Consider the following 25,097-nt stretch of genomic DNA (forward strand, 5'->3'; position numbering starts at 1 on the left):
AAGTAAAATTGCTACTATTACAATAAAGTTCTAATGCCCGTAATTCAGTGGCTTGGAACTCTAAATGATGTTGAATATGGCAAGATAGGTTATTGGTTATTGCAATTACATAAATTTTCAGGCTTGTGTGCTCAAAATAGGCTTATAAACCTTCGTCAAGTAGAAAAGGACAGATAGCACAATACCTGAGACAACACCAAGTAGTACCGCCTCAAAACCCGGCAAGATAGTTTTTGATAAATAAAGCTTCAAAATGCATGCCGTTATTTTAATCCATCCTATGCTAACTTTATTTTAAAACAAAGAAACTGTATGCAACATGTAAACATTAACGTTTTGACGTAGATGAAACACTGGTGTTCCTTTTGTATAGTTTTCGCTAACGCTCCAATTGGAAGTAAAAATACATTTCGGTATCTTTTGATTATTAAAAAAATTGTTAGATTATAGGAATTATATTTGTACTAAAATATGAAATCCAAAATGAGTAGTTTGATTTGTTTTATTCATATTCAAAATTTTAACAATATTTGATTTTGTATATAAATGAAATTTCAATGATAATAACTGTTTCTCTTAGATCTAAATAACTGCTAAAAAGTGCAAATATTAAAAACTATTGTTTAGGAAATAGCCATATTCAGGAGATCTTACCTTTAACGTAGAAAAAGACATTGCTTCATGATGTATTTTATTACCATAAATTATTAAAAAGCTTAATATAATATTTTTCGCTTATTTCGACCTAAATTAATACAAAATAATAAAAAAAAGCAGTAAAAATATGTTTAATAAAAATTCTGAGTTAGAGGGCATCAGCTACGGTTATATTATTTTATTAAATTAAAACCATATACTACTGACAAGTTCCCAAAATGACACTTACTTATCTGATTACTGACTTATTTTAATACATTATTTGTTTAAAAAAGAATTACAAATATTTACTTTGAGAATATTATTAATATTCCAAGTATTAGAATTATCAGAAAATATTATCCATATTATTTTCGAAATAGACAAAACATTAAATAAAATCTCTTTATTTTGGAATATGTATTTATTTATATTCGATTCATCAAAGCCTACAGTATTCGTCTCGCAGACGAAGTTCTACTGGCCTTAAAGTTAGAAATAAAGTTAAAAAATTACAAAACTTCAATAAAAAAATTAAAATTAAAATATTATTTCCTAATAAAAAATCGATTTCATTTCTACATAACAATTCGCATACCTTTCCTGTGAGTTAAACAGAAAACCATTTGCTATTATTATCTGTATGCACAGCTTTTTTGTTATCAAATTTTATAGTGCCATTAATAACTTTGTATTACTCACATAATATAATAGAAAAAAAATTACAAGCAATCTGTTCCAAACTGAAATATGTTATGAGCTTAAAAAATCATAGCAAAGCACAGCTCTTGAAAAAAATGAGGTTTTCCAGATTTATGGTAATATTCTTTTTAATGCGTGGGTTATTAAAATTAAATGCATTTTTATGTATTGTTGTTGCTATTTCATAAATCAAATTTGAAGTTCAATATTACTTTTTATAACATCATAATCATAATTACTATTATGTAACTCAAAAATTATCCATCTTCTCTGTTTTCTAGCGTGTTTTCTTCTTTCATTTTAAATTCAGTGCATCAATGACAATTAAGTAAAATAATCAGAATTTTAAGTCAGATAAATATTGAAGTATGTTTTGAATTAGCAGCTTTCTAAATTACGAAATATACGTTTTTTCGCATGTCATTATGGTTTATATTGCAGTTTATTTTTATGCAAAATTTTATCATCACCTACAGGTTATTTTTTTTCCTTTTCTTATGAGTTTGATGCTCAAAGTTAACGAAAATAACCATTTAATTGAAGTAACAAATAATCTAATAATATAATGTGTTTAGCTAAACGAAAAGACGTAATGGGAAAATGTTTTAGCGTATTAGTTGTAACTTTTAAATTATTTGTGAAGTATGAAAATACCACTCTTATTTTTGTTATATAATTTCAATGTTCTACAATATAAACAAATTCTGATCAAATTACGGTGAAATGTATCAACACCCTGGGTGCATCATCGCAAAATTAATTTTACCATTAAATCCATTTTACCATGACAAATTATTTTTCGCAGTGCTTCAATGATTTTACGATAAATATTACCGTAAAAATTACGATATTTCAGATTTTTTGTTTCTTAAAATTATACTGCAAAAACGGATTATATGGTAAAAAGTAGCAACGAATTTCAAAATTCTTGGGACAAAAGAGTATTTTTAGAGACAAAATTCTATATCTACATTTAGAAATTTATACAGCTCAAAAGCTGCCTCTTCATTTGAAAAACTTATCATTTAATTTGAATAAACATTGATTTTAAAAGTAAATTTATAATAATTATTATCATTTGCATTTATCATTTTTAAAGCTAATTTATATTTATTATCTTTGCATTTTCTGAGTTAATTCCAATAGAAATGCAAACGCTACATGCAAATATATACTATCTTTTCATTTGAAGAATATATCACACACTTGCATAATCTATAACTTCTTTCAGAACTAGCATTTGCCAAGCTTATTCATATTTTTGATAACTTTTGCATTTATCATGTACCAATAATATAAAATCATTTGCAGAAATCTATACTATCATTTCATTTGCATAGTCTATCATTTGAAAGGTTAATTCATAATTATTTGTTTTTAGAAACAAGTGAGATATGTCCCGACGTGTAGAAGTCCATTATCCACTTACTCGTCTTCTATCATCACCTTCTTAGAAAGAAATGAAGATCTCTGGATTCATGAGATGTCTCTTCCTCGACTTCCTGTACCGCCACTTCAAGCTACATTGGCAAAATATTTATACTCAGTTCGCCCATTCCTGTCGAGTGAGGAGTATTTAAAAACAACAAATGTAAGCTTTTTTTTTAAGTTTATCCTATTTTTTTATACTTTAGCAACATTTAAAATTTTTCATAAAAAAAAACTCTTTAGCAACTTTTTGACACTGTTCTTAAGGCATAAAATTAAATAACGATTTTTAACGAATTTTTTATTTTAATAACTGAGCCGGCCAGGTGGCCGAGTGCTTAGCATGCCTGACCTGCGAAGCCAATGGCTGCGGGTTCGAATCCCGCTCTGGGCATGTTTCTATCTCTCTCTGTTGTCATCTGATGTGTGACTGTATGAATGTGGCCCACCCTATGAGCAAGTATTCGTGGCAGTGTGGCGTGGGTAATGTTGCTCGCCTCCGTGACTTTGATTCACGGGTGCCCACTGGGTAACAATAAATAGGAACCACTTACGGCATCTTCTAAGGCGAAGAACGAAAGTTCAGTGCCTGCCGTTATTTTAAAAAAATTATAACTGTCGTGAGTTTTCTTCCATTTTATAACCAGTGCTGTACAACCGATCCAATTTTGAATTTACGACTCGCCCTGAGATGGATGGATCAACTACGTATCATTGTATTTTTGAACCAGAAGACAAAGGCATCCAAAACAACCCAAGGACTACCCAAAAGGCAAGGGAACTCCTGTAACTCAAACTAACCTTCACGAAATAATTTTTGATGAAACTAATCCGCATTTGCATGAGACGGTGAGAAAAACCACGAAAAGCTCCCATGGTATGCCCATCGGCAAGGGAATTCCAATCCATGATCCATCTTCCAATGAGGATATTTTGTATCTTCACTGTGGGAGCAAAGTTCGTATCGAAGAGCCATCGTTGGGACACGAACATGCGTCCCCTCTTTGAGAAGTGAGCGCTCTGTGTCAACATGATTCCCAGTCGTGCATTTGTAACAGTTATTCATGACGATAATATTATATCTTGATCATCTTTAACCACTACACTAATTATTAAAAAGATGCAAAATGCTAATAAGGAAAAAAAACGTAGTTTTGTGAAAACAAAGAGTGTTTGTGTGAAATATTTTTAAATTTTTATGATTAAACCACCTAGTATATGAAGAAAAAACTCACAATATGACATTTTAATATAAATTTATTAATATTTGAGAAGTTGTCCCTTCTCTGCCTTATTTGCACTCCTGAAAACATAAAAATGAGCATAATTCATTGATTTTAATATCTTTGATCAATACGTGAAAAAATATTTAAGCTAGTCATGCGTTACAAATTCCTGACGATTCCCTTCTCTGAGGTAGCATATAAAATTTTATAGCTATATTATCTGAAGTTCTATAACCATTAATAATCATTTTTTATGCTTCATTAAATTTGTTAAAAAAATATAAAATTTTGGTCTACTTAAATATTTTAAAATAATGGGGAAAAGCATTTGTTAGATTAAAGAAACAAGTACCTTCAGGCTATAAAGTCTGTATTCAGGAAATATATAAATTTTGACTAATTACAATATAAAGATGTAAATGCCAACTTTTTAACGGATCAGCAATTATAACATCCCAATTATCCTGTAGTTAGCACAGGACTTGTTTTGTCGCACTAAAACTGCACAGTGAGCAATTGGTGACGGTCTGGGAAACATCCCCAAGGATGATCCGGAGACAGCATACATACATCACATCCCGTTTAATAGGGAGATCACATTCACACACCATCCATTCGCCGTAATTTTGATTTGAAACATAGCTCGATCAATCTCCAATCCAGAATTCCCAGAGGTATAGATTTGTAATGTGAACTAGGAAGACTTTGTGACCTCAACAGATTTAGCTTGCACCAGCCACCATTTTGTACTCAGGGAGTCATCGGCCATCGGAAATCGAACTCACGACCTCTCGAACTTGAGTCTCATGCCCTCTCGAACTTGAGTCTCACGCCCTAACAGCCGGCTATCCTTGTTTTGAAACATAAAGCTGTTTTGTGAAATATCATCATAAGTGCTAAGGCTCAAACTTTCGTCGCAGATGTTACGCATATTCCGTTTTCTGACTCAATGAAAATCTTGCTTATGACTTCTAAACACGCGTACGCCATTTAAATATGATAAGAAGTATTTAGATGGTATATAACTTACTAAAAAATTAGTTTTGAAGTTTATTCGAAATTTTAAAATTAATCAAAAGCCTTTCATTATAATTCTACTTGTAAGCTACAGAGAGAAAAACTCGCCAGCATGTTTTTATATAGTTCATATTTATTTATAAATTAAAATTTTTTAGCCATTTACTTTATTGAAAATATGGGTTTTTGGAAACTTATAAACAACATAACAATATATTAACTTAATAAAAGTTATTTTTTATGCTTATTACGATGCTGCTTTTGCTGGATCATTTAGCTGTGGCATTATGGGTAGAATATTCAGGTTATAAAAGCTGACATTAAAATTAAAAAACACACTGATTAGCTCCACAAATAGAAAATTAGTTATTAAATCATAAAGTAAACGTGACAATTGAATTTTTTAAAATTAAGTTTGTTTCATTTCATCTTTTTTTAATGCATTTGTATCTTCAGACAAATAACTTGAATTAAAAAGATATGAAAGAAAATTACATTTAGTGAAATTACATTTCATGAAACACAATTTCTTTGTTTTATTTCGCTATTGCATACATTCACTATTATTAAATTATAACATGTACTATAATATATTTCTTGTTTATTTTAACTTATAATCTTATTATTCAAAATATAATACGATAGAAAGGTAGTAGGAGTATCACACTTATGTATCGACCCTGAGCTTTTTGTCCGAGAAATAGTTCAAAATACTTTTATACGAAAATGGATAGAACTTAAAATACATGTTTATAAAAATAGACATAGCTCAAAGTGCACGTTTACGAAGATGGACAAAATGCGTGTTTAAAAAATGAGCAAAACCTTTCTAAGAAAATAGACATAAAATTTTATTTAATTTTTTAAACTTCTTTTATGAGTTTGGTTCTTGATTTAAAGACCATACTAATACATGTGACATCGTCCATCAATCGTATTCACTATAAATCACTTCACACGTTTTATTAAATTACCATTTTTGAAACTCAGCAGTTTCGTTTGTTTTTCTTTACAATTTTGAAACGGATCTTATAAATTCATAATACTAGTATAGTAGTTATAATAGTGGAGTACTACTTTGGATATTAAAAAATTACTTTATCGTACAGAATTCTGAATTCGAACACATCGCTAGAAAAGTTACAAGTGTTATATGCCTAGCTAACTCGACCCCAGAGTTCATGACTATTGCTATGATATGATTATTTTTAAATAAGTAAGAAAAAGTAAGCACGAAATTTCTCGTTTAGTTGTTAAATTCGAGTAGAACTATAAAAAACTCATTTTTGGCTGTATCCATTTTTTAAACACGCATATCAAGCTGTGTTCATTTTCGGAAATATGCGTTTCGAGCTATGTCCGCTTTTCTAAACACGCATATCGAGCTATATCCATTTTCTTAAATATGCATTTTGAGCTATATACATTTTTCTAAATCCGCATATCGAGCTGTGTCCGTTTTCATTTTGAGCTATGTCCATTTTTGTAAATACGTATTTTGAGCTGTGCTCAGAACAAAATGCTTACCGACAAATGTTTCTTCATAGATTGTGAATGAATTTGCCTCACCTAATGGATTGGGAACTAAGCTGCAAACCATGTTGGCTGAGAAAGCTAAAAGAAGCTATGATTGGGTGAATATATATTTTTGTGACGTTAATTTCTTAAATAAAAATTTTTATTCGTCTTATTATGAATTAAATAACATGACCCAGAATTCTTGGTAACGTTATAGTTAAAATGCAATAACTTCGTTTCTTATAATCTTGTTACAATCAGTAATTTTAGAGGGGAAAAAATTTTCCTAGATCATTCTCCGTTTCGAAACATTAAGAAGTCAGTGCTTGTAATAGTCATTCATCAGAATTTCTAACTTAAATAAAATTATTAAATTATTCATTTGAAAAAAAAATATTAAACAAGAAAGTTAATAAAGCTTTAAGTAATAAAACCATTCAAAAGATTATAAAATATTTGGGAAAGATTATTGTAAAAGATAATGATTGAATTTGAGTGAACTCTGCAAGTTTGTCTGTAAAAGTAACTTACATCAGTGATTTCAACTACAAATGCTATATTTACGATCAAAACATAGCAAATGCAAATGGCAGTAAAAAAAAGAAAAGAAAGAAAAAGACGTCACCTTTACAAATATATTTCGTAATAAAATAAGTAAACTACCGGTTTCAGTAATGTTATTTCTTCATGCACTTAGACTTAAGAGATTGCTTTTAGGTTAAAAACAAGCTTTATCTGATACATAAATAAAGCAATTTTAATTAATTGTTTCCATTTATTACTCATTGCGTTTTACTTATTGTTCTAAGAATCTATTAAGAATTATTTATTAGCATCAATTGAAAGAATTCTGACTGTATATATTTTAATGAAGATAAAAATTATAAGGATTTAACAAGATTTAACAAGGATATAAGTAAAAAAGATTTAACGAAATTTAAAAGGAAACTGGAGGGCTCCCCTCCCCCACAGTTCACTGAAAAGCTCAAAACTGTTCTTGTATTTTCTTTCGGCCTCCTCATTGGAGCGAGCATAGCGTCATCTGAAATCTCTGGTTTATACATATTTTAAAACTATTTCATCTTGGAGGGTGTAAAAACCTATGAGGGGGCTGTATATAAAAAGAGGCTGCATAAAAGAGCCATGGTGGGTAGAGTTTTCGCCTTCCAATGAGGTGAACCGGGTTCTAATCCAGTTTAGCGATGGAGGTATGAAATCCGCATTCAGCTTGCACCGACTACAATGCTAACGTAAAATATCCTCAATGATAGACGGATCACGGGTTAGAGTTCCCTTGCCGTCCGAATAACCTAAGAAGGTTGCCGTGGTTTTCCTCTCCATGTAACGCAAATACATTAAATGCTGAAAACTGATTTGTCTAGATAATGAGCATTTGATTTACTCTAATTTGCATATTTTTTACTCCAATTTTAACTAGATTCAAAAATCAAATATTAAAGGTTATTCAAAAATCAAATCAAATATTAGGTTATGGAGAAATATCTTGTAAACGATAATATTTATTTCTAGTCAGATGAATTGCAACTGAATACATATTTCCTTGAAAATCGGAAACCTCTAGTTTGTTACAAAAGTCCAAGCTGTGGAATATATTATAAAAGTTGCAAGGGAGACAGACTTTGGTAAGTAGCAACGTTTTTTGTTCTGTTACTTTTGTTATAATAATTATTATATTGCCAAGAAAACAAACAATTGTTCCTATAAAGAATTGGAAGTGGTATGTACTATTTTTTTTTATCAATTTATATTCAAAAAATTTCTCATTCTCCTGTATTTCTTAAATATGAAAATGACAAAAAATAAGCATAAGCTTGTTTTGTTTTATAGTACGAAGAACAGTGCTGTTGTAGCAGTTTGATTTACAGGCGCACAATGTGCGAAAAAAATTTAAAAAATCAAGAAATAACGAAACGGGCCACCCTGAATGACATTTGATTTTAAGGTTCGGACTTTCACTTTCTGGGACTCAATCCTAATGATTCACAGGGGTGTCCTGAAATATGCTAATTAATTAGTGCAAACTACATTTTTCGTTACGAAATAAGACATAAAAACATACTTTCTCTCAATGAGCACACATTATTTTTGATGGATTTGATCCCCAAAATATAGGAGCTAGGCAAAATATACTTCAATCCGGGAAATATAATCTCAATAGTTTGGTTAAGAGAGTGGTCCAAAGTGCAGACCTTTAAAGTTAATTTTACTTTTCGCTTATTTCGTCATATCTCGAGAACATCTACAGCGAATTCAAAAAAATTTGCTCACAATTATAAAATCCATTTATCCAAAGATAATTCCATACAAAAACTAACTTTTAGTAAATATTTATAATTTTTTTATTTTTTTAGTGCTAAGAATTTTGAATACTAAGATATAGGTAAATTATACTTTTAAAATTCAATTCCTCGTGAACTATTCATCCAATTTCGCTCAAACTTTGTATTTTGTCATCTTAAATTACGTACTTTAAAATGATTTATAAATTAGTATACCTTACAAAAGCTCTGAAACTATTAGTAAATACATTAATAGGAAATATTAAATTTTTATTAAAAGTTACTTTTTGCATAGAATAATCTTTTGATAAACTAATTTTATAATTATGTCCAAAAATGCATGATTTTTCTTAAACATTTCTCGAGGTATGGCGAAATACGCAAAAAATAAAATTAACAACAAGGGTCAAACTTTGGACAACTGTCTTTACCAAACTATTAGGATCATATTTCCCAGATTGTGACTTCGTCCTATAATGTGGGTCAGTAATCTCAATCAGTCAAAAATTCAGAGAAAGTACGTTTTTGTGTCTGTTACGATTGGGTGCTAGAACGTGAGATTCGAATATTGTTATTCACGGTGGTTCCGTTTTTTTACGCACTTTTCAGTAAAAACAAAATTTGTCTGATGAGAATATACGTTTTTGAAATATTTAAAATCATTTCATAGAAATTATTTGTATTTGCTTATCGCTAAATTTTACCATGACGATCCTTATTTTATCATTATTTATAATTGTTACCAACTCTTATCTCACGCGAAGTGAATAGTGTCATAAATAAGTAATAATATTTTGGAAAAACTTTTCATGTATTCAGCTTATGCAGTATTTTTTTTTGTTTTCATAACGATTATAATCTTATAATTTATTTATACTTAATATTTTGCTCCCTTCAATTTGTTCTTGTTAAAATTACAAGTTATAGTTTCTTTGGATAGGCTCTATAAAAATTGTACAAAATTATTTTCAATGAAGTTTGAAATAAAACTGATATAATACAAATTGGAAAGTTAGAATCCAGGGAAAATGTTTATAATTATCTCCATTCAATGATATAATGCTTTTCAGAATTGAAAAAAAATATTTCTGATTTTTTTTTAAATACAAAAAAAAAACATTTTGGCAAAACTTATATTTGGCAATTTATGCGTCATAAACTAATTTTTTATTTTTTTACTACCGTCGTTTAATAGCTGACAAAACTTTTAAGTTTGCGACTACTAATGTTCAACTCCTTAGCCTTTTTAATTTTATGACCACCATTGAACAGTCGACCCAATTTTTGGGTTTACGACTACTAATGTTCAACGCCGTAGCCTTGTAATTTTGAACCAATCCAGAAGACAAGGAAACTCCTGGATTGGTACCCGCAGAGGTATTGATTTGTTATGGGAACATGGAGGACTTTGAGACTCGACAGACTTAACGTGCATCAGTCACCATTTACTACACGGGGAGTCTTCGACCAGTGGGGACCGAATCCATGAACTCTTGGACATGGGCCCCACACCCCACTGACCAGACTATCCCGGCCTAACTCCTTAGCCTTGTAACTTTGAAACCAATCCCGAAGACAGGGGAACTCCTGGATCAAGAATCGAGAGTAATTTGTCTTCGTGGAAGACTATTTAATCGCACTAACCCGCATTTGCGTTAAATGGAGAGAAAAACCACCAAAACCTAGCACGCGTCTCCTGACAGCAAGAGGGCTCTAGCCAATGATCCGTCAACCACTGGGGATATTTTATTTCAGCATTGTGGTCGGTGCACGCCAGATGCGGAATTTGTAACAACCAGCCATCTCTAGGATTCTAGCCCGATTTATCTTATTGGAAGGTAAACACTCTTTTCCCTGAGCCACCACGACTTTTATAAACTATTTATAGAGCTTAAAAAGATTTTAAAAATACTCGTCAACACTTTAAATGATTGGTGCGCTAATAGTTACAATATGAAATATTAATGTGATCCTCAAAAATAATGAAGTCTGTCGAAATTTCGATACTCAATTCTATTTCTCAGATGCAAAGATTTTAATTTTTAGGCAGGCATCTAGGATGGTAGCTGGACTTCTGAATTTCAAGAAATCGATAGACAAGTAAGTCAAATAATTTCTTTATCTGTCTACTAAGCTAAAAGCTTAAAATTTAATGCAAAATTTCGAATGAAAAAAACTTTATTTCTAATTCAGAAATTTTCAAATTGAAGTTTCAGTTTGGAAAAGAAAAAATATGTAGTTTTAGTTTAAAGAATAATAGCAAAAATTGAAATTTCAAATTTCTATTTTAGTTGAAATTTAGGTCATTTGATGATCCTTCCCAAAAGTTCTATAGTTAAAGTGGGCTTTTTGAGAAATCATTTATCATTAAAACGAACCCATCTAAAAAAAGCGAACATTCTGCAGAATATTTCATCCCGAAAACGGACACTTCATGAAATGAGAATTTGTTGTTTTGAGGAAATGAAATAAAATCTTTAATTTCTAATTTTAAAACTATAGTCGAACTTCTATTTAACGAACTTCTTTTTTTTTGCGAATTTCTCTTATATGAGGGGGTTTTTCTTGGGAGGGGGTTGAGGAATCAAGAATATTGTGGAAATTTCTTCGTAAAATAACTCCCAAACAACGAAGTGAATTTTCTATTTAACGAACTTTTCTTTGAGAATCACTTTTTCCTATTTCCCAAAATATTTTAGAACATTTCATCAAATTTGTTAACGAATTTTATGGGGGAAATTACCTAGAATTGATTTTCGAAGACACTTAACGTTTTGAGAAAACAGTACACATTTTTCAAAACATTTTTTTTTTTCAAATAACACTGGCCCATTAAATAGGGCTAGTGTGGACATATTATAGGGCTTGTAGGAACAATTCATAAAGCTTATTATTTAAAATGCTATTATGAAAACGCAAGTGAAATCAAAACATAATCAATTCAGTTTAAATTTACAGTTTTGAGAAAAGTAATCGTAACAATGTTTATTTTAGTTTATGAAAGTACTAAGAAGTAAATACATAAAATTAATGGATGAGTTTTTCTCGAATATTTAAAGTGGTAGCAAATATTACACATTACCATTTAATATTTGATTTCATTAATTTTGATTTATTATGATCTCATCCATCACATTTTACAAATAATTTAAACAAATAAATAGGGCTTGATATTCAGGCGGTTAGGTTTTCAAGTGCCTAAAAAATTTGATTTTCTTGATATTTGTTACAGAACAATTTATATACAATAGGAATATGCAACCTTCCAGGTTACATGTATGTAAATATAGATTTAAAAATTAATCTAAGTATAATACAATTACGTAAAAAAAACTGCTGCATTTGACTGCATTTTAATATTTGTTTGATAGAATAATATTTTATTAAATCAAATATGGTTTTGTTTTCTATGTCTTTTAAAATAGTTTGATAAATTAATATTAAATCCCTTGTCAGAGAAAGAGGTATTAACAGAGTTTCGGAAGTACACATTTTAAAGTTGCTACAAAAAATAATAAAACTCCAAAAGTTATCAATAATTTTTAATTAAAAAAATCTTAAACTGCGTTGAAGAATTAACCTAAGCAAAAACTAATCTAAACGAAAATGGAGAATTCAAATTTGAAAAATTACTGTTTGGAAAATTTTATCTTTAACACAGGAAAGGCTCCTGTGTTTTATATTATATTTTACAACCATAAGTTATTAAAATGCAAAATATAACATTTTTAATTTATTTTGACCCAAATTAATACAAAATAGTGAACAAAATTAAGAAAAATACGTTTAATAAAAATTATGCGTGAAAGGGTTAACAAAAATTTAGAACCCTGTTAACATTTACATGTCTTGAGAATTCCCATACCTATGTGTCTACATTTGTCCCATGGAGGTATTTATACTTTTTAACTTATTCTCGGTTAATTAAAAGAAGTCAAGTAAAACATTAATTAAAAGAAAGTAAATCAAGAGTGACTATTAAAACATATAATAAACTTGTCATAACTACATGCTTACTACAAGAGAAAATGTAAATTAGTTTTGCCAACCTGACAAAATATATTTTAAAAAAATTTAGATGGCAGAAATATTCCATTTATCAACTTTAGCTCCATGTTCACACTACACTGTAAAAAACTTTAGATCAAATTATGCTATAAAATACCGGCACTTTGGGTGCAGCATCCGTAAAATTCATATTTCCGTAAAATCCATTTTTATTGCGAAATATTACACCAGAATTTTTACAGTCGCATTTATTTAATTAGAGTGATTCAATAATCTTATGTTAATTATTAATGTAAAGTAACGGTATATCAGTTTTTTTTCGATAAAAATTTATATTACAGTAAAAAGTACCAGCACTCTGAAGGCCGGTACTTTTTGCCATAAATTTTAGAAGATTTAAATCCAGAATTTTTATAGTGTAGTCCTGTCTCTCTACTGATGAAATGCGTTTTATATGTCTTTTCATTGCTGTCTTTTCATTGTTTTGTAATTTTAATAATTTATTTCAGCTATTTTCTACCAATTCAAATTAAATCTGATCAATCTGATGATTTGCTGGCTTATTATAAAATTTTCTACACATGCCGAATTCCTGCTATACCTAAAGATAAACTTGAATTTTATGGTTTGGATAATGAAAAAATTAAACACATTATTGTCATTCATAAGAATCAGGTAATCAAAGTGTATTATTTAAAACAAAATTAGTTGTTTTGCATGGGAATAGAGTAGTATGAATACAGAACAGAACATAGAATACTATAGACTGGTATGACCATAATTAATTTTAATTAATAATTGATTTTAATAATATTAATTTTTAATAAATTTATAAATATATAAATATGGTGGACTAAACTCGTCAAAATGTTTTAAGTTCAGGCATTCATCTTATTTCCATTCTTAATATCAGCTATTTTAATTTATTGGTTAAAAATAATGAGTTATATTTTAATTTTTAAAAAAAAAATTTCTTGAGTTTTCTGCTTATTTCAGTAATGATTTCATATTTCCCATGATTTCCAAAAAGTATTTAAATGGGCAAAAAAATTCAAATTAAATAATATAAATAAGTAAACAAAGCAAAATAATAGAGTCAAAGAAAACGTTATTATTAGCGATATATTTATAGTAAATCTAATATTGAATCACGGAATAGTAATTCGAAAGTATATTTCTTTTACTTTCCATTCTTAATATCCAACTTTTAAATTAATATTTCGTTCAAGAAATAAACTTAACATAGCTTTAAATTTCTACAGAAAGTAGGAAAATTCCCTCCATAAGACATCCAATATAAATTATTATTAAATGATACTTTTAGTGAAATAAAATGTTAAGAAGAATGTAATGTTTAGAAAAATGTTAACGGTTAATGAGATAAAATATTCGCCACATAAAAAACTATTTTAACAAAACACGAGAAGTGTTTTTTACGTAATAGCTACTTGAAAATCAAATCCAACTGAAGAAAATTCAATAGCTAACTTTTATTTTCAGATTCTGCATACATTTCTCTATTTTCGAACATAGTTGTCATGTCAACATTTATCATACCATACCTGGATTTAGCATACTCTCTTAACAGAAATTTGCCGTCTGTTCCGGTAACTTGTTTTTACGTTTTCGTCATCGTTGTATTGGTTTGATATTTAAGATAAATTTCATGATGATATATAGGATAGATTAAGATGATATTTAACATAGCGGAAAAGATAAAAATCACTCGGCGCAAGTTCTGGTCTGTAGGGGGATTATCCAAAACATCCTAGCCAAAAAAGTCCAAGAAACCTCCGGTCTGAGCGGCGGTATGAGACCTTGCATTGTAATGGAGTGTCAAAATTACATCTCTCAGTATGCAGTCTGTTCTCAAGAGTTTTTGCTTCAACTGAAGCAACCATATTGTCTGTGATGATGACCTATCGGGGAGAGACTGGTCACGGACGTTGTCGCAGCCAGCTTTAAAGTCTCTGACCCACCTACGCACTTTGCCTTCATTCATGGCAGTAGCTCCATAAACTTCACAAATATTCCGGTAAATGTCTGCAACAGACGGGTTTTTTGTCGTCAAAAAACGTATTACTGATCAAACTCCGCACATGGTGGGTGATTCGATAGTCGTTAACATCTTAAAGAAACAGAACAGACAGTAAAGATTACCTGCGCAACTACTGCTGAGCATAGTCGCTCCCAAGGAATGCAGGGAAAGTCGCAAAAGCTTAGGGGATAAAGCGCTCGCCTTCCAATGAGGCCTTCCAATGAGGTGAACCGGGTTTCGAATCCTAGCGATGGCTGATCGATACGAATTCCACATCCAGCCTGCACCAACCACAGTGCTGACGTGAAATATCCTCAGTAGTAGACGGATCATGGGTTAGAGTCCCCTTACCGACAGGCTAACCGTGGGAGGTTCTCGTGGTCTTCCTCTCCATGTAACGCAAATGCGGGAAGAAAATAATGAGAATTTGCTAAATATAATATGTAATTGAACTCAATTGTTTTTTTCATCAACAGTAGCAACTATATTGCAAAAGTAATAAAAAATAAGTAATACTAATGTCTAAGAAATTGTTGTTACGTAGAAAGAAACCTTTGAAAGCATAAAGTTTATGCGTAGGCAGGCGTATCATCATTAAGTGTAGGCAGTACTGCACTACACTTTAAGGAATTTCGAATCAAATTGCGGTGCGTTATAAAGTACTGGGACTTTAGGTGCATCATAGGTAAAATCCATTTTTACGTAGAATATTAAACTGTGATTTTTACAGAAATATTTATTTCATTATAGTGTTTCAGTGATTTTAAGGCAATTATTTCTGTAAAAATTCCAGAATATCAGATTTTTTGTTGCGCTACATGATCTAGCAGAAAGGGATTTTATGGTAAAAAGTGCCGGTACCCTGAGTACCCGTACATTTTGTAGTAATTTGATCCTGAATTTTTTACAATTTCCAGAAAATAATACATTAGTCCCTTGAACCGTAATACGAAATAATGTGCTTCAAGCTTGTAAAAAAAGACGAAATTGAGTTGTGTTACATTCAAGTTATACTATATTATTGAGTAATTCAGTTTAAAAAGAATTAAATCTTTCAAATTATTAATTTATTCAACTTAGTACAATTTAACGCTGCAGCAAATTTGAAAGAAGTTGTGGTTCAACGAGATTAAGAATTTTTAACATTGTAGATTTTTATAACCAGCATGATGTAAAATAAAATTTCTATGCAAATTCAAATAACAACACACAGGTCACAAAAAATTCAAAATGAAGTTTTTATACGTTAGGCAATTTTGTATGACGAGCTGAATAATGGAAAATATTTTTTTTCGAAAAGCAGTTCTTAAACAGTACTCTTAAATTTCATTTTAGCGTTGATAGCATTAACAAAGAAAAAAGAACAGTTGTCACGACATTTTTTGGAAGTCTATCGTGAAGAATTTTCGTAGTTTTTTTTTTTCAATTTCATGGCAGTAATAAATTTACCAACTGTTTTTGACTTTGAAACCAACTAAATCAAAATTTTATGTTTTTTCTCTAAATTCAACTTTTTTAGTTTCTTTAAAAGTTTGGCCTTTGACCTCTTTAAGTGATTCTGAAAAAATGCTTCTAGACGTTTTAATTCATCTTTCTTTTACTTTTTCGGAATTCAAAATTTTAAGAAAACTATTAAAATATTCTGGTAAAAATGTTTGCATTTCTTTTCCATATGCATGCTTTGTTTTTTTTTTTTTTTTTTAGTATATATTTGTTCTTTTACATACATCTACATAGTTTTTCAGTGTGGATGTCTATGACAATGATGGAAATGCTCTAAATGAGAATCAAATTGAATATCAGTTGCGAAAAGTAGTGGAAATGTCACCAACTAGTAAAAACCCCATAGGTATTTTAACCACACTTAACAGAGACAAATGGGCAAAAACTTATAAATTACTGTTACAATGTAAGTAATTTAGCTTATAAATTATTAAAATAATTTTTTTATTATAACCTTTAAGAAACGGCTGAATAACCCAGTCAAAAGATCCAGTAAAACATATTAACTTATTTATAAGTTTCATGCCACTTAACCCTTTAAATTTCTATTACAATGCAAATCATTTTGCTTATAATTAAAAACATCAAATAATTCGTTATAATTATTACTTATTATAATTTATTATGTTAAATTATTCCTTCCCAATACGTAAAAATGCCATTGAAATAATCACCACCATTAAACTTATAAACACTAAAAATCAATTTTTAAAATGCAAGTTAAGTAAAACAATTTAGCGTCACTGCAATTATATCTTGTTAATTCATTATAGCAAACCATTTCATATATTTAAAATTTCTATGCAAATTCAAATAACAACACACAGGGCACAAAAAATTCAAAATGAAGTTTTTATACGTTTGGCAATTTTGTATGACGAGCTGAATAATGGAAAATATTTTTTTTCAAAAAGCAGTTTTTAAACAGTACTCTTTTATTTCATTTTAGCGTTGATAGCATTAACAAAGAAAAAAGAACAGTTGTCACGACATTTTTTGGAAGTCTATCGTGAAGAATTTTCGTAGTTTTAATAAGTTGTATAAAATATTAAACTGCAAATGTTTGCTAAACATGCCCATTGTTTTGAAAATTAAAACGTAAAAAATGCATTTTTAAAATTTAGCATCAATATTTGATAAAACAGGATATATTCATAAAAACTATTACATAATCTTTATGCTTTCTATGCCTATTAAGCAAGTTTTTAATTTAAAATAACTTAAAGTTTGCTTTCCTTTTTACTGAATTATACAATCATTATGAAACAATTCAATCATAATTATTATAAGATAGAAAACGAAAACTATTGTTTAAAATATGCATTTCTTTGCTGGTTTTAACAGAAGGTGTGTTTATTTATTCACAAGATCAATTTAAGGAATCTAAAGGGTTTTCCTTAACAATATTCGGGACTTTTTTTGAAAAAAAATATATGTTACGGCCGTTTTTGTTATGGTCAATTTACACCAAGTACAAGATAATCCTCAAAAAACTTCTAAGTTACAGTAAAAATACTGAACTCCACGCAATACAGAAGCCAACTGAAAACAAAAAAAGCATCCCCATTTTCTGAATAGGAGCCATCTGAAAAATCACATTTTTTTGTTTAAAACTATTCAATCGGTTTCACTGTCCAAGCTACAACTTCTAGTAAAATTTTTAGTTCATTTTTTGCCGAAATTTACAAGTTTAAAGGAGTTATATATTACAGGAGGATAAATGTCACGACAAACGTTTAGGGGAGTTATGGCGCATCATCATGATTGAAATTGCAACAGAACTCATGCCCGGAAATTTCGTCGTACGCATCTAGGGCACTTCTCTATTATGATGCTCTCATCATATGTTTCTGAACAAGTCATAATAAGGACGTGCATCTAGCCACGTATGATGACATTTTCGGGAAAGGATTCCTATGAAATTTTAATCATGATGAGCCCTAAAACCCCTTGAAGTTTGTCGTACTATTTATGCGATCTACGTTAAACTTAGATATTTTAACAACAAAAAATAGATTAAGAATGTTATTTAATTAAAAAAATCTGTAGCTTTAGGAGCAAAACTAATTTCAGATTTGAATTCCCCACGTACCAGGCAAGCTCAAGTATTTACATAAATGCAACAAGACATTTGCTCCCCAGTGTAATCTGTCATAATCTCCAAGCGTAGTACAAAGGGCTTTTTATTTGCTTCTGAAACTAAAAACTTCCAAAGAACTAAAAACCAAAAGAAACTAAAAACTTTCTGAACCTAAACTTTCAAAGAAATGAGGAAAATCTCATCGTTAAAACTGAGTAGCATCACAAATGAGAACTTTGAAATAGGTTTATTGAACATTAGCAGTCGAATATATAAAAACATAACAACACGATGTGGTTAAATCGAAACTTTTTGAATGAATAAATTCACACCCTATTTTTCAAAGTTACAAGATAAATCCTAGAAATTAATATTCGTAACTTGAGTGTTAATGCTGTTACAAATATTTCTAAAAGTATTTACATGCGTTATATATTTTTATTAGATGACCATGTAAACAGAAAATCACTTGCAACTATTCAGAGATCATTGCTTGTTGTATGCATAGATGAACCATCAAAAGATCTTTTAAAACCTTATAAAGACCAGTTCAATAAACAGGTCATTAATGGTGGCACTGTTGAAGCAGGTGGTAATAGATGGTATGACAAACCATTACAGGTGAGGTTTTGAATAAGATTTCCTTACATAAAAATGCCGGGTCAGCTAATACTCTACTTACAGAGATGCTGGAATCGCAGACTGTAGAGAAATGTAGAAATCAGCCTAAATATGACTTTGATACTTTTCATTTCAATCTTTTTTTTATCACATGAACATAACAATTATACAGACTGGGAGCTGCAAACTTTTAAAATCTCATAAGCAACCTTATGAAAAAAAAGTATAGTCAAGTAACATCGTTTATATATCCATTTTAGTTTCATAAATAATTAGAAGCTAACTGGCGCACCCAAATTGTAACCTAATTTTAAAATTTTATTTATATATATATATATATATNCTGGAATTAAAATAAACACACATCTTCTTACATGCGTTACTACTTTTTGAGAAATGAGTGAGCCGCAGACACTGATCATTATTTTATATTCTACTACTATATATATATATTCTACAGTCAAATCACTCTTTTACTACTAGACAACCTTGAGAACGTTGATGATTAATGATAGAATTTATTGGAAAATTTTCTTAACGGACATTTCCTTTTGATGACATCTCGAAAATTCCGGAAGCATTCAAAACAAAAAACCAGAAGATATCAAGATGACAGAATTACTTTATAGCTTACACAGAGATATTAACTTATGGGTTTTAAATGGAAGTTAGCAAGGTAAACATATTCAATTGAGTAATTGGTAAAATAAAACAGGTAAAAGTAGAGATTGTTGTGTGATGAACAACATCACACAACTGATCATGAAATTTGAAACACTTAAAAAATATTCTTAATGTGAACCTTACGCTGAAAACTTCTCAAGCTTATACACATATAACAATGAAAACGTCAGAATGATAACGCATGTAGAGTTCGAGCATAATGTTTTATGTTTGGAAATTTTTCTTTATTCCAAAAGACTTTAGGTGTATTCGTGCGATAAATACCACACAGTGCCTCTTCTTAAGAGACTAAAAGCTAATATACCATGACCAACAACCACTGTGAATCCATACATGTATGCGTATAAATGCTTACATTTACATTATATGCCACACCGCAGATGAAACGTAATTTGATAATCAAACAAGTAGTACTAAAAAAAAATTTACACGTCTCTTCCTTAATGTATAGTAAACAAAAATATAATAATAAACCTCGATCTTAATGACTCAAGGAGTTGAGTTTAAGAATGCAAATTAATTTGTACAGACGATAATTTAACCTATGAAATCAGACACAAAAACGAACTTTCTCTGAACAAATGTAACTTTTTTCGAAGGATAATGATCCAAAATCTGGGGGATAGCCACAATCCTGGAGATACGATTCTAATATTTTGGTCAGGAGAGCGATCGAAAGTAGACCTCTTAATGTTAATTTTACGTTTTACGAGATATCTCAAAAACTTTACAAACGAACTGAAATTTTTCGCACACAATAATAACATAGCAATTCATTTATCCAAACATAGTTCCTGGCAAAAATTATAATTTATAATTATTGATTCTTTTCACTATTTTAATTAATTTCATTCGGTAAATTTTGAATCAGAAGGTATACAATTTTTTACATAATTTTAAAAAATGTCATTTTACGTGACAAAACACAAAATTTGATCGAAAAATGTTTCTAAGAAATTACATTTTGAAAAAGGTATCTATCAAATGTCAGACAAATTTGGAATAGGATCGCTAATCCAAATTTCAAACTGTTTGATATAGCTGTTGTCTCAAATTGTTTGATATGAATTAAAACACTAAGGAAGATAGCATTGCTCCGCGTAACATCTGACATGTACATGATAATTATATTAACTAATTTTAAACTATGATTCAGTCGAAAAGATTACTTGTTTCCAACCACAATACCATTGATTAGTTAAACATTTGAATGAAGAAACTTGGCATACAAGCTAAGTTGCATTAAACATAATCAAATTATAGCATAAAACAATGGCGTACTTATGTATAATTATATATTTTATTGTTAAAGATAACGAAAATAGAATCGAGGAAAGGCTTTACAATTCATTATCGCCATGTGGACGTATACGAACTTTCCATCTATTTTTAGATAATTATCACACGTATTTTAATTTTAATATTTATGATGCATCTCTTTTATTATTTCTGCTTCAGGTTTCATGCAACAACTTTTCCAACGAAAACCTAACAAACTCTTCTACTTTTTTAACTAAAACCTAGCTTTGTGGATGCATAAGTTCACCTTGTTCAGATGTTGTACCTTCAGTTTAGCCATATGCGTCATATGCAATTCCGTTTAAACAGTTTCCTGCAATCTGGATATGATTCATTGATTTAGATACTATCTGAATCCATTTAAAATCGCTGCTCAATGCTCCGAATTCCAAATTTCCAATCAAACTGAACTTTTAATCACTACAATGTTCAAATTGGCTGAAGACATGAAAATTATTTTTTTAATCCAAACTATTTTGCTTAAATTACATGATTCTTTGCTGCTGTTATAGTGTTTATTAACATTGGTGTCTGTTAACTTTGTCTTTATTTAAGAAACAAATTAAATAAATTGTTAAATTTTGAAGTCAAACAGTAATTTTATCAAAGTTTCACAATTTACAAAAAGTATCTTTTATCGTAAAGTTTATCTTTTATCCTAAAATTAATTTTATCTTAGAATTATTCTTTATCGAGAAATTTTCTTTTAAGCATAACTATATCTTGATTATAAAATTATCCTCTATCAAAAATTTCTACTTAAATGCTATTTTTACCTCTTTTATATGTTTGTTTCATTGAGATTTTGAATTTATTTATGTTTATCAGCTAATTGTAGGCGAGCATGGAGCATTTGGAATAATTTTCGAAATTTCTGCATTCAATGCAAGACCGCTTATAAATGTATTCAAATATGTAAATGATTATTTGTAAGTATATATTTTTTAATTTTTCTTTAAATGCATTTCTTGATAATTTTCTGCAGAGTTGTTTTGTTAACTTGTTTTATTAAAAGGGCCAGAAATGAGGAAATTAGTACTATATCTGTGACAAAATATAATCCGAAGCCCAAGAAATTGAATTTTTTCTTGCCTTTAAAAGCATTACAAGACATTCAAGAAGCTCGACTTAACTTGGAATGGTAAGAATTTCCAAAAATTGTTGGTGTTCACAATGTCTTTTATAACTCAGTATTTTCTTTCTTTTCACCTACTCTGTTTTATTAAACTATGCGAATTATATTCTCCAGTTCAATGTTGAACCGTGATATCGTTTTCTTGAACTACAATATAGTCCACACTTTCTACAACCAAATAAAGTGTCATTTTAAACCAATTTTCAAAGAACTATACTATGTTATTAATTTTATGAAATACAATGATGTAGTTTAACTTAGCATATTTAGATGGTGGCGAATTCGAACGATGTTAAGGGTCAAAAAGTTTCAAACTTTTCAACAAATTAAAAAAAAAATAAGTTAAGGGAAGTGTTCCGATAAAGAAATGCTTAAGAGCTAGTAATTTTAAGTATTAGGCAGGGTTTGCTAATTGATATATTTTAATTTTGTTAAAATTTTCAGATATATTCTTTATGTAAAAGTATTAGATGGGTGATTTTTTAATTTTGCTAAAAACACATTTCAGCATTTTTGGGGGTTAAAACTGAAGGTTCTCTGGAATTAAAATAAACACACATCTTCTTACATGCGTTACTACTTTTTGAGAAATGAGTGAGCCGCAGACACTGATCATTATTTTATATTCTACTACTTTCACACCATTAAAACATGACATAAATTCATGGCAGGAATTCTATCATTGGATATTTGCATGGAAGATCAAACGCCATTTAAAGACCATCGAAATAAAGCTATTTTGTTCGACTTTGGTCCTCAAAATCTATCTTTGCCAACAGAAAACCAAAAAGATAAAGGTTTCTGTGAATACATACAGACTTGTAACATGTAAAAAATGAACATGTGTGCAATTTGGGGGGGGGCTTAAAATTGACATTAAATTATCGAGAAACTGAAACTTCAATGGTCATTGAGTATTGTTCAAAACTTTATTAAAACAAGCAAGTATGAAATTTGGAGGAAAATAATTCTTGATAATAGTCGAAACAAAATTCACAGATTTAAGCATACTGTTTCAATTTTTAAACAATATGTCCCGTAACTGAGCACATAAACGGTTACGGTACGAATTAGAGTTTGTAACTTTTATCCATACAGCCATACTTACAAAATTTTGACTATATTTGATAATAATTTATTTTTATGGCAATTTTAATCCAAGTGTGACTATTTAAGTTTCAAAAAATATCAGCGCAAACACACGATAACATAAGTGAAATAGAATGATATAATATAAAATTGCATTAAATGTTGAAAATTAAATTAGTAGACATAAAATAAAACTCTTGAGCTGCAACGTAGTGAGTTATCAATGATGTTATGGCTTCGCAATTTCATGAATAACGGCAGGATTGTTTCCTGACCAATGATCAGCATTGAGCACTGGTCGCTTCAATTCCCAGATACGTTGGTACCTCTCAATCTGAAACAGGGTGGGCTTAATTGAATCATGGGTTATGGAGCCCCAGTCCTTTCCAAATTACAGTTCAGTGTCCTATTTACGTAATACTTTCTGTACTTTAATTTGTCAATTTTAAGATCAAATAGAATACTCATATTTATTAATGCATGTGCGTCTGAAATATATAACTAAGGAATGCAAATTTAAGCATGTTTTTCATGTGGCTATGGTAAAAAAAATAACTTTTAATACTTTTCTATGAATTTGAAAACAAGTGTCAAAACTAAAGTATACATTAGCTTTTGTATTAAAGTGTTTAACAGTGATGGTTAATATACTTTTAGGATTATTGATAACTGTGATGTTGGAGAATATTATTTTGATGATTTCGAAACAGAGTGCATTAAATATCGAAATGCAAGTCCAGATAGTTATATGCAGATGGCTCTACAACTTGCATTTTACAAGTATGATTTCTAACTTCTTGAATTTCGAAATTAATGAACTTCCTCTTTTTTAACTACATAATTATAAGAATTGAAATTTAGACTTGATTTAATTTTTCTTTTTTCATTACTTATTCGAGCATAAGAAATTTCGAGCATTACAGTACATAGCTCTCAAAATCACCGAAAATAGGGAGAAAAAAATTTCTGTTTTCAATGTAACATAATTATTTATTCGAAATACTAAAAGAATTGTTTGCTCTTTTTAATGATCGAAATATTCGATAAAAAGTTAAATATCTAGAGTTTTCATCGAAGATAAAAAATACACCTTATTTTTCCAATAAAAGAAACACCAAATTTCGTAAAATGAATACAAAATTTTGACAGATTATTAAAATGTTAAGCTTAATCGCTTAAGAGCCACAAACAATTTTACTGCGCCTAACTTCGAAGTTAATACAAAGTCAAAGTAGTAAAAATCATAGGATATTATTATCTTAGCCTGATACAAATAAAAGGGAAAAAAATATAACAAAGAAATAATGAAAACAAATATTCTTAATGCTCTTAGAAATCGTGTAATCCTAATTTACCTACTTATAAAAAACTACATCAAGGACAAGAATATGACAGATTTTTAATTTTCTTCTTCGTTTTTTCTCTTTGCTAAAGAACTACAAAAATAGTATATAACACACATGATGACTATTCTCTTTTAACCAAATCTATATTATTTTTAACTAGTGATTTTCAGTTATTTGTTCTACTTAATATTTCTATGGTCTAATGTGTGCAAGAAATATTTTAAAGACGTAGTTCTTTCAGAGAAAACGTCTTAGTGATCAACTACATGAAATTGTAAAACATTAACCTTGGAATTCACAGACTTGAAATATAAGAAAAAATATTACATTTATGTCAGGCATAAATATCCCAGGTGTAAAACGCATGAAGGAATGTAAATAAATCTGTTAGTGAAATTTATAAGCAAACAGTAAACAAACAGTTCACTATTTAAATGTTCAGAAATTTATTTTTATATATATATATA

The 25,097-nt window shown here is 29.4% G+C and overlaps 1 protein-coding gene across 4 annotated transcripts in view; it reads left to right on the forward strand.

The window, feature by feature from the left end:
* Positions 1-1,357: 1,357 nt before the first annotated feature.
* LOC107452957 (carnitine O-acetyltransferase-like) overlaps positions 1,358-25,097 on the forward strand; it is a 31,161-nt gene continuing 7,421 nt past the window's right edge. Inside the window, exons 1-11 of one of the 4 annotated variants that reach the window (XM_016069591.3) lie at positions 1,362-1,454; positions 2,720-2,929; positions 6,557-6,643; positions 8,058-8,170; positions 10,874-10,927; positions 13,345-13,510; positions 16,611-16,782; positions 18,902-19,077; positions 21,889-21,989; positions 22,076-22,201; positions 23,942-24,064. In XM_016069591.3, the coding sequence (XP_015925077.1) occupies positions 1,392-1,454; positions 2,720-2,929; positions 6,557-6,643; positions 8,058-8,170; positions 10,874-10,927; positions 13,345-13,510; positions 16,611-16,782; positions 18,902-19,077; positions 21,889-21,989; positions 22,076-22,201; positions 23,942-24,064 (1,391 nt within the window). In that variant the 5' untranslated portion in view covers positions 1,362-1,391. Of the gene's footprint in view, positions 1,455-2,719; positions 2,930-6,556; positions 6,644-8,057; positions 8,171-10,873; positions 10,928-13,344; positions 13,511-16,610; positions 16,783-18,901; positions 19,078-21,888; positions 21,990-22,075; positions 22,202-23,941; positions 24,065-25,097 lie in introns of all 4 variants that reach the window. The other 3 variants (XM_043045026.2, XM_043045025.2, XM_071183850.1) reach the window with 3 other exon arrangements.

This window comes from Parasteatoda tepidariorum, chromosome 8, assembly GCF_043381705.1.
Source record: "Parasteatoda tepidariorum isolate YZ-2023 chromosome 8, CAS_Ptep_4.0, whole genome shotgun sequence".
In the NCBI taxonomy this organism is placed as follows: Eukaryota; Metazoa; Arthropoda; class Arachnida; order Araneae; family Theridiidae; genus Parasteatoda; species Parasteatoda tepidariorum.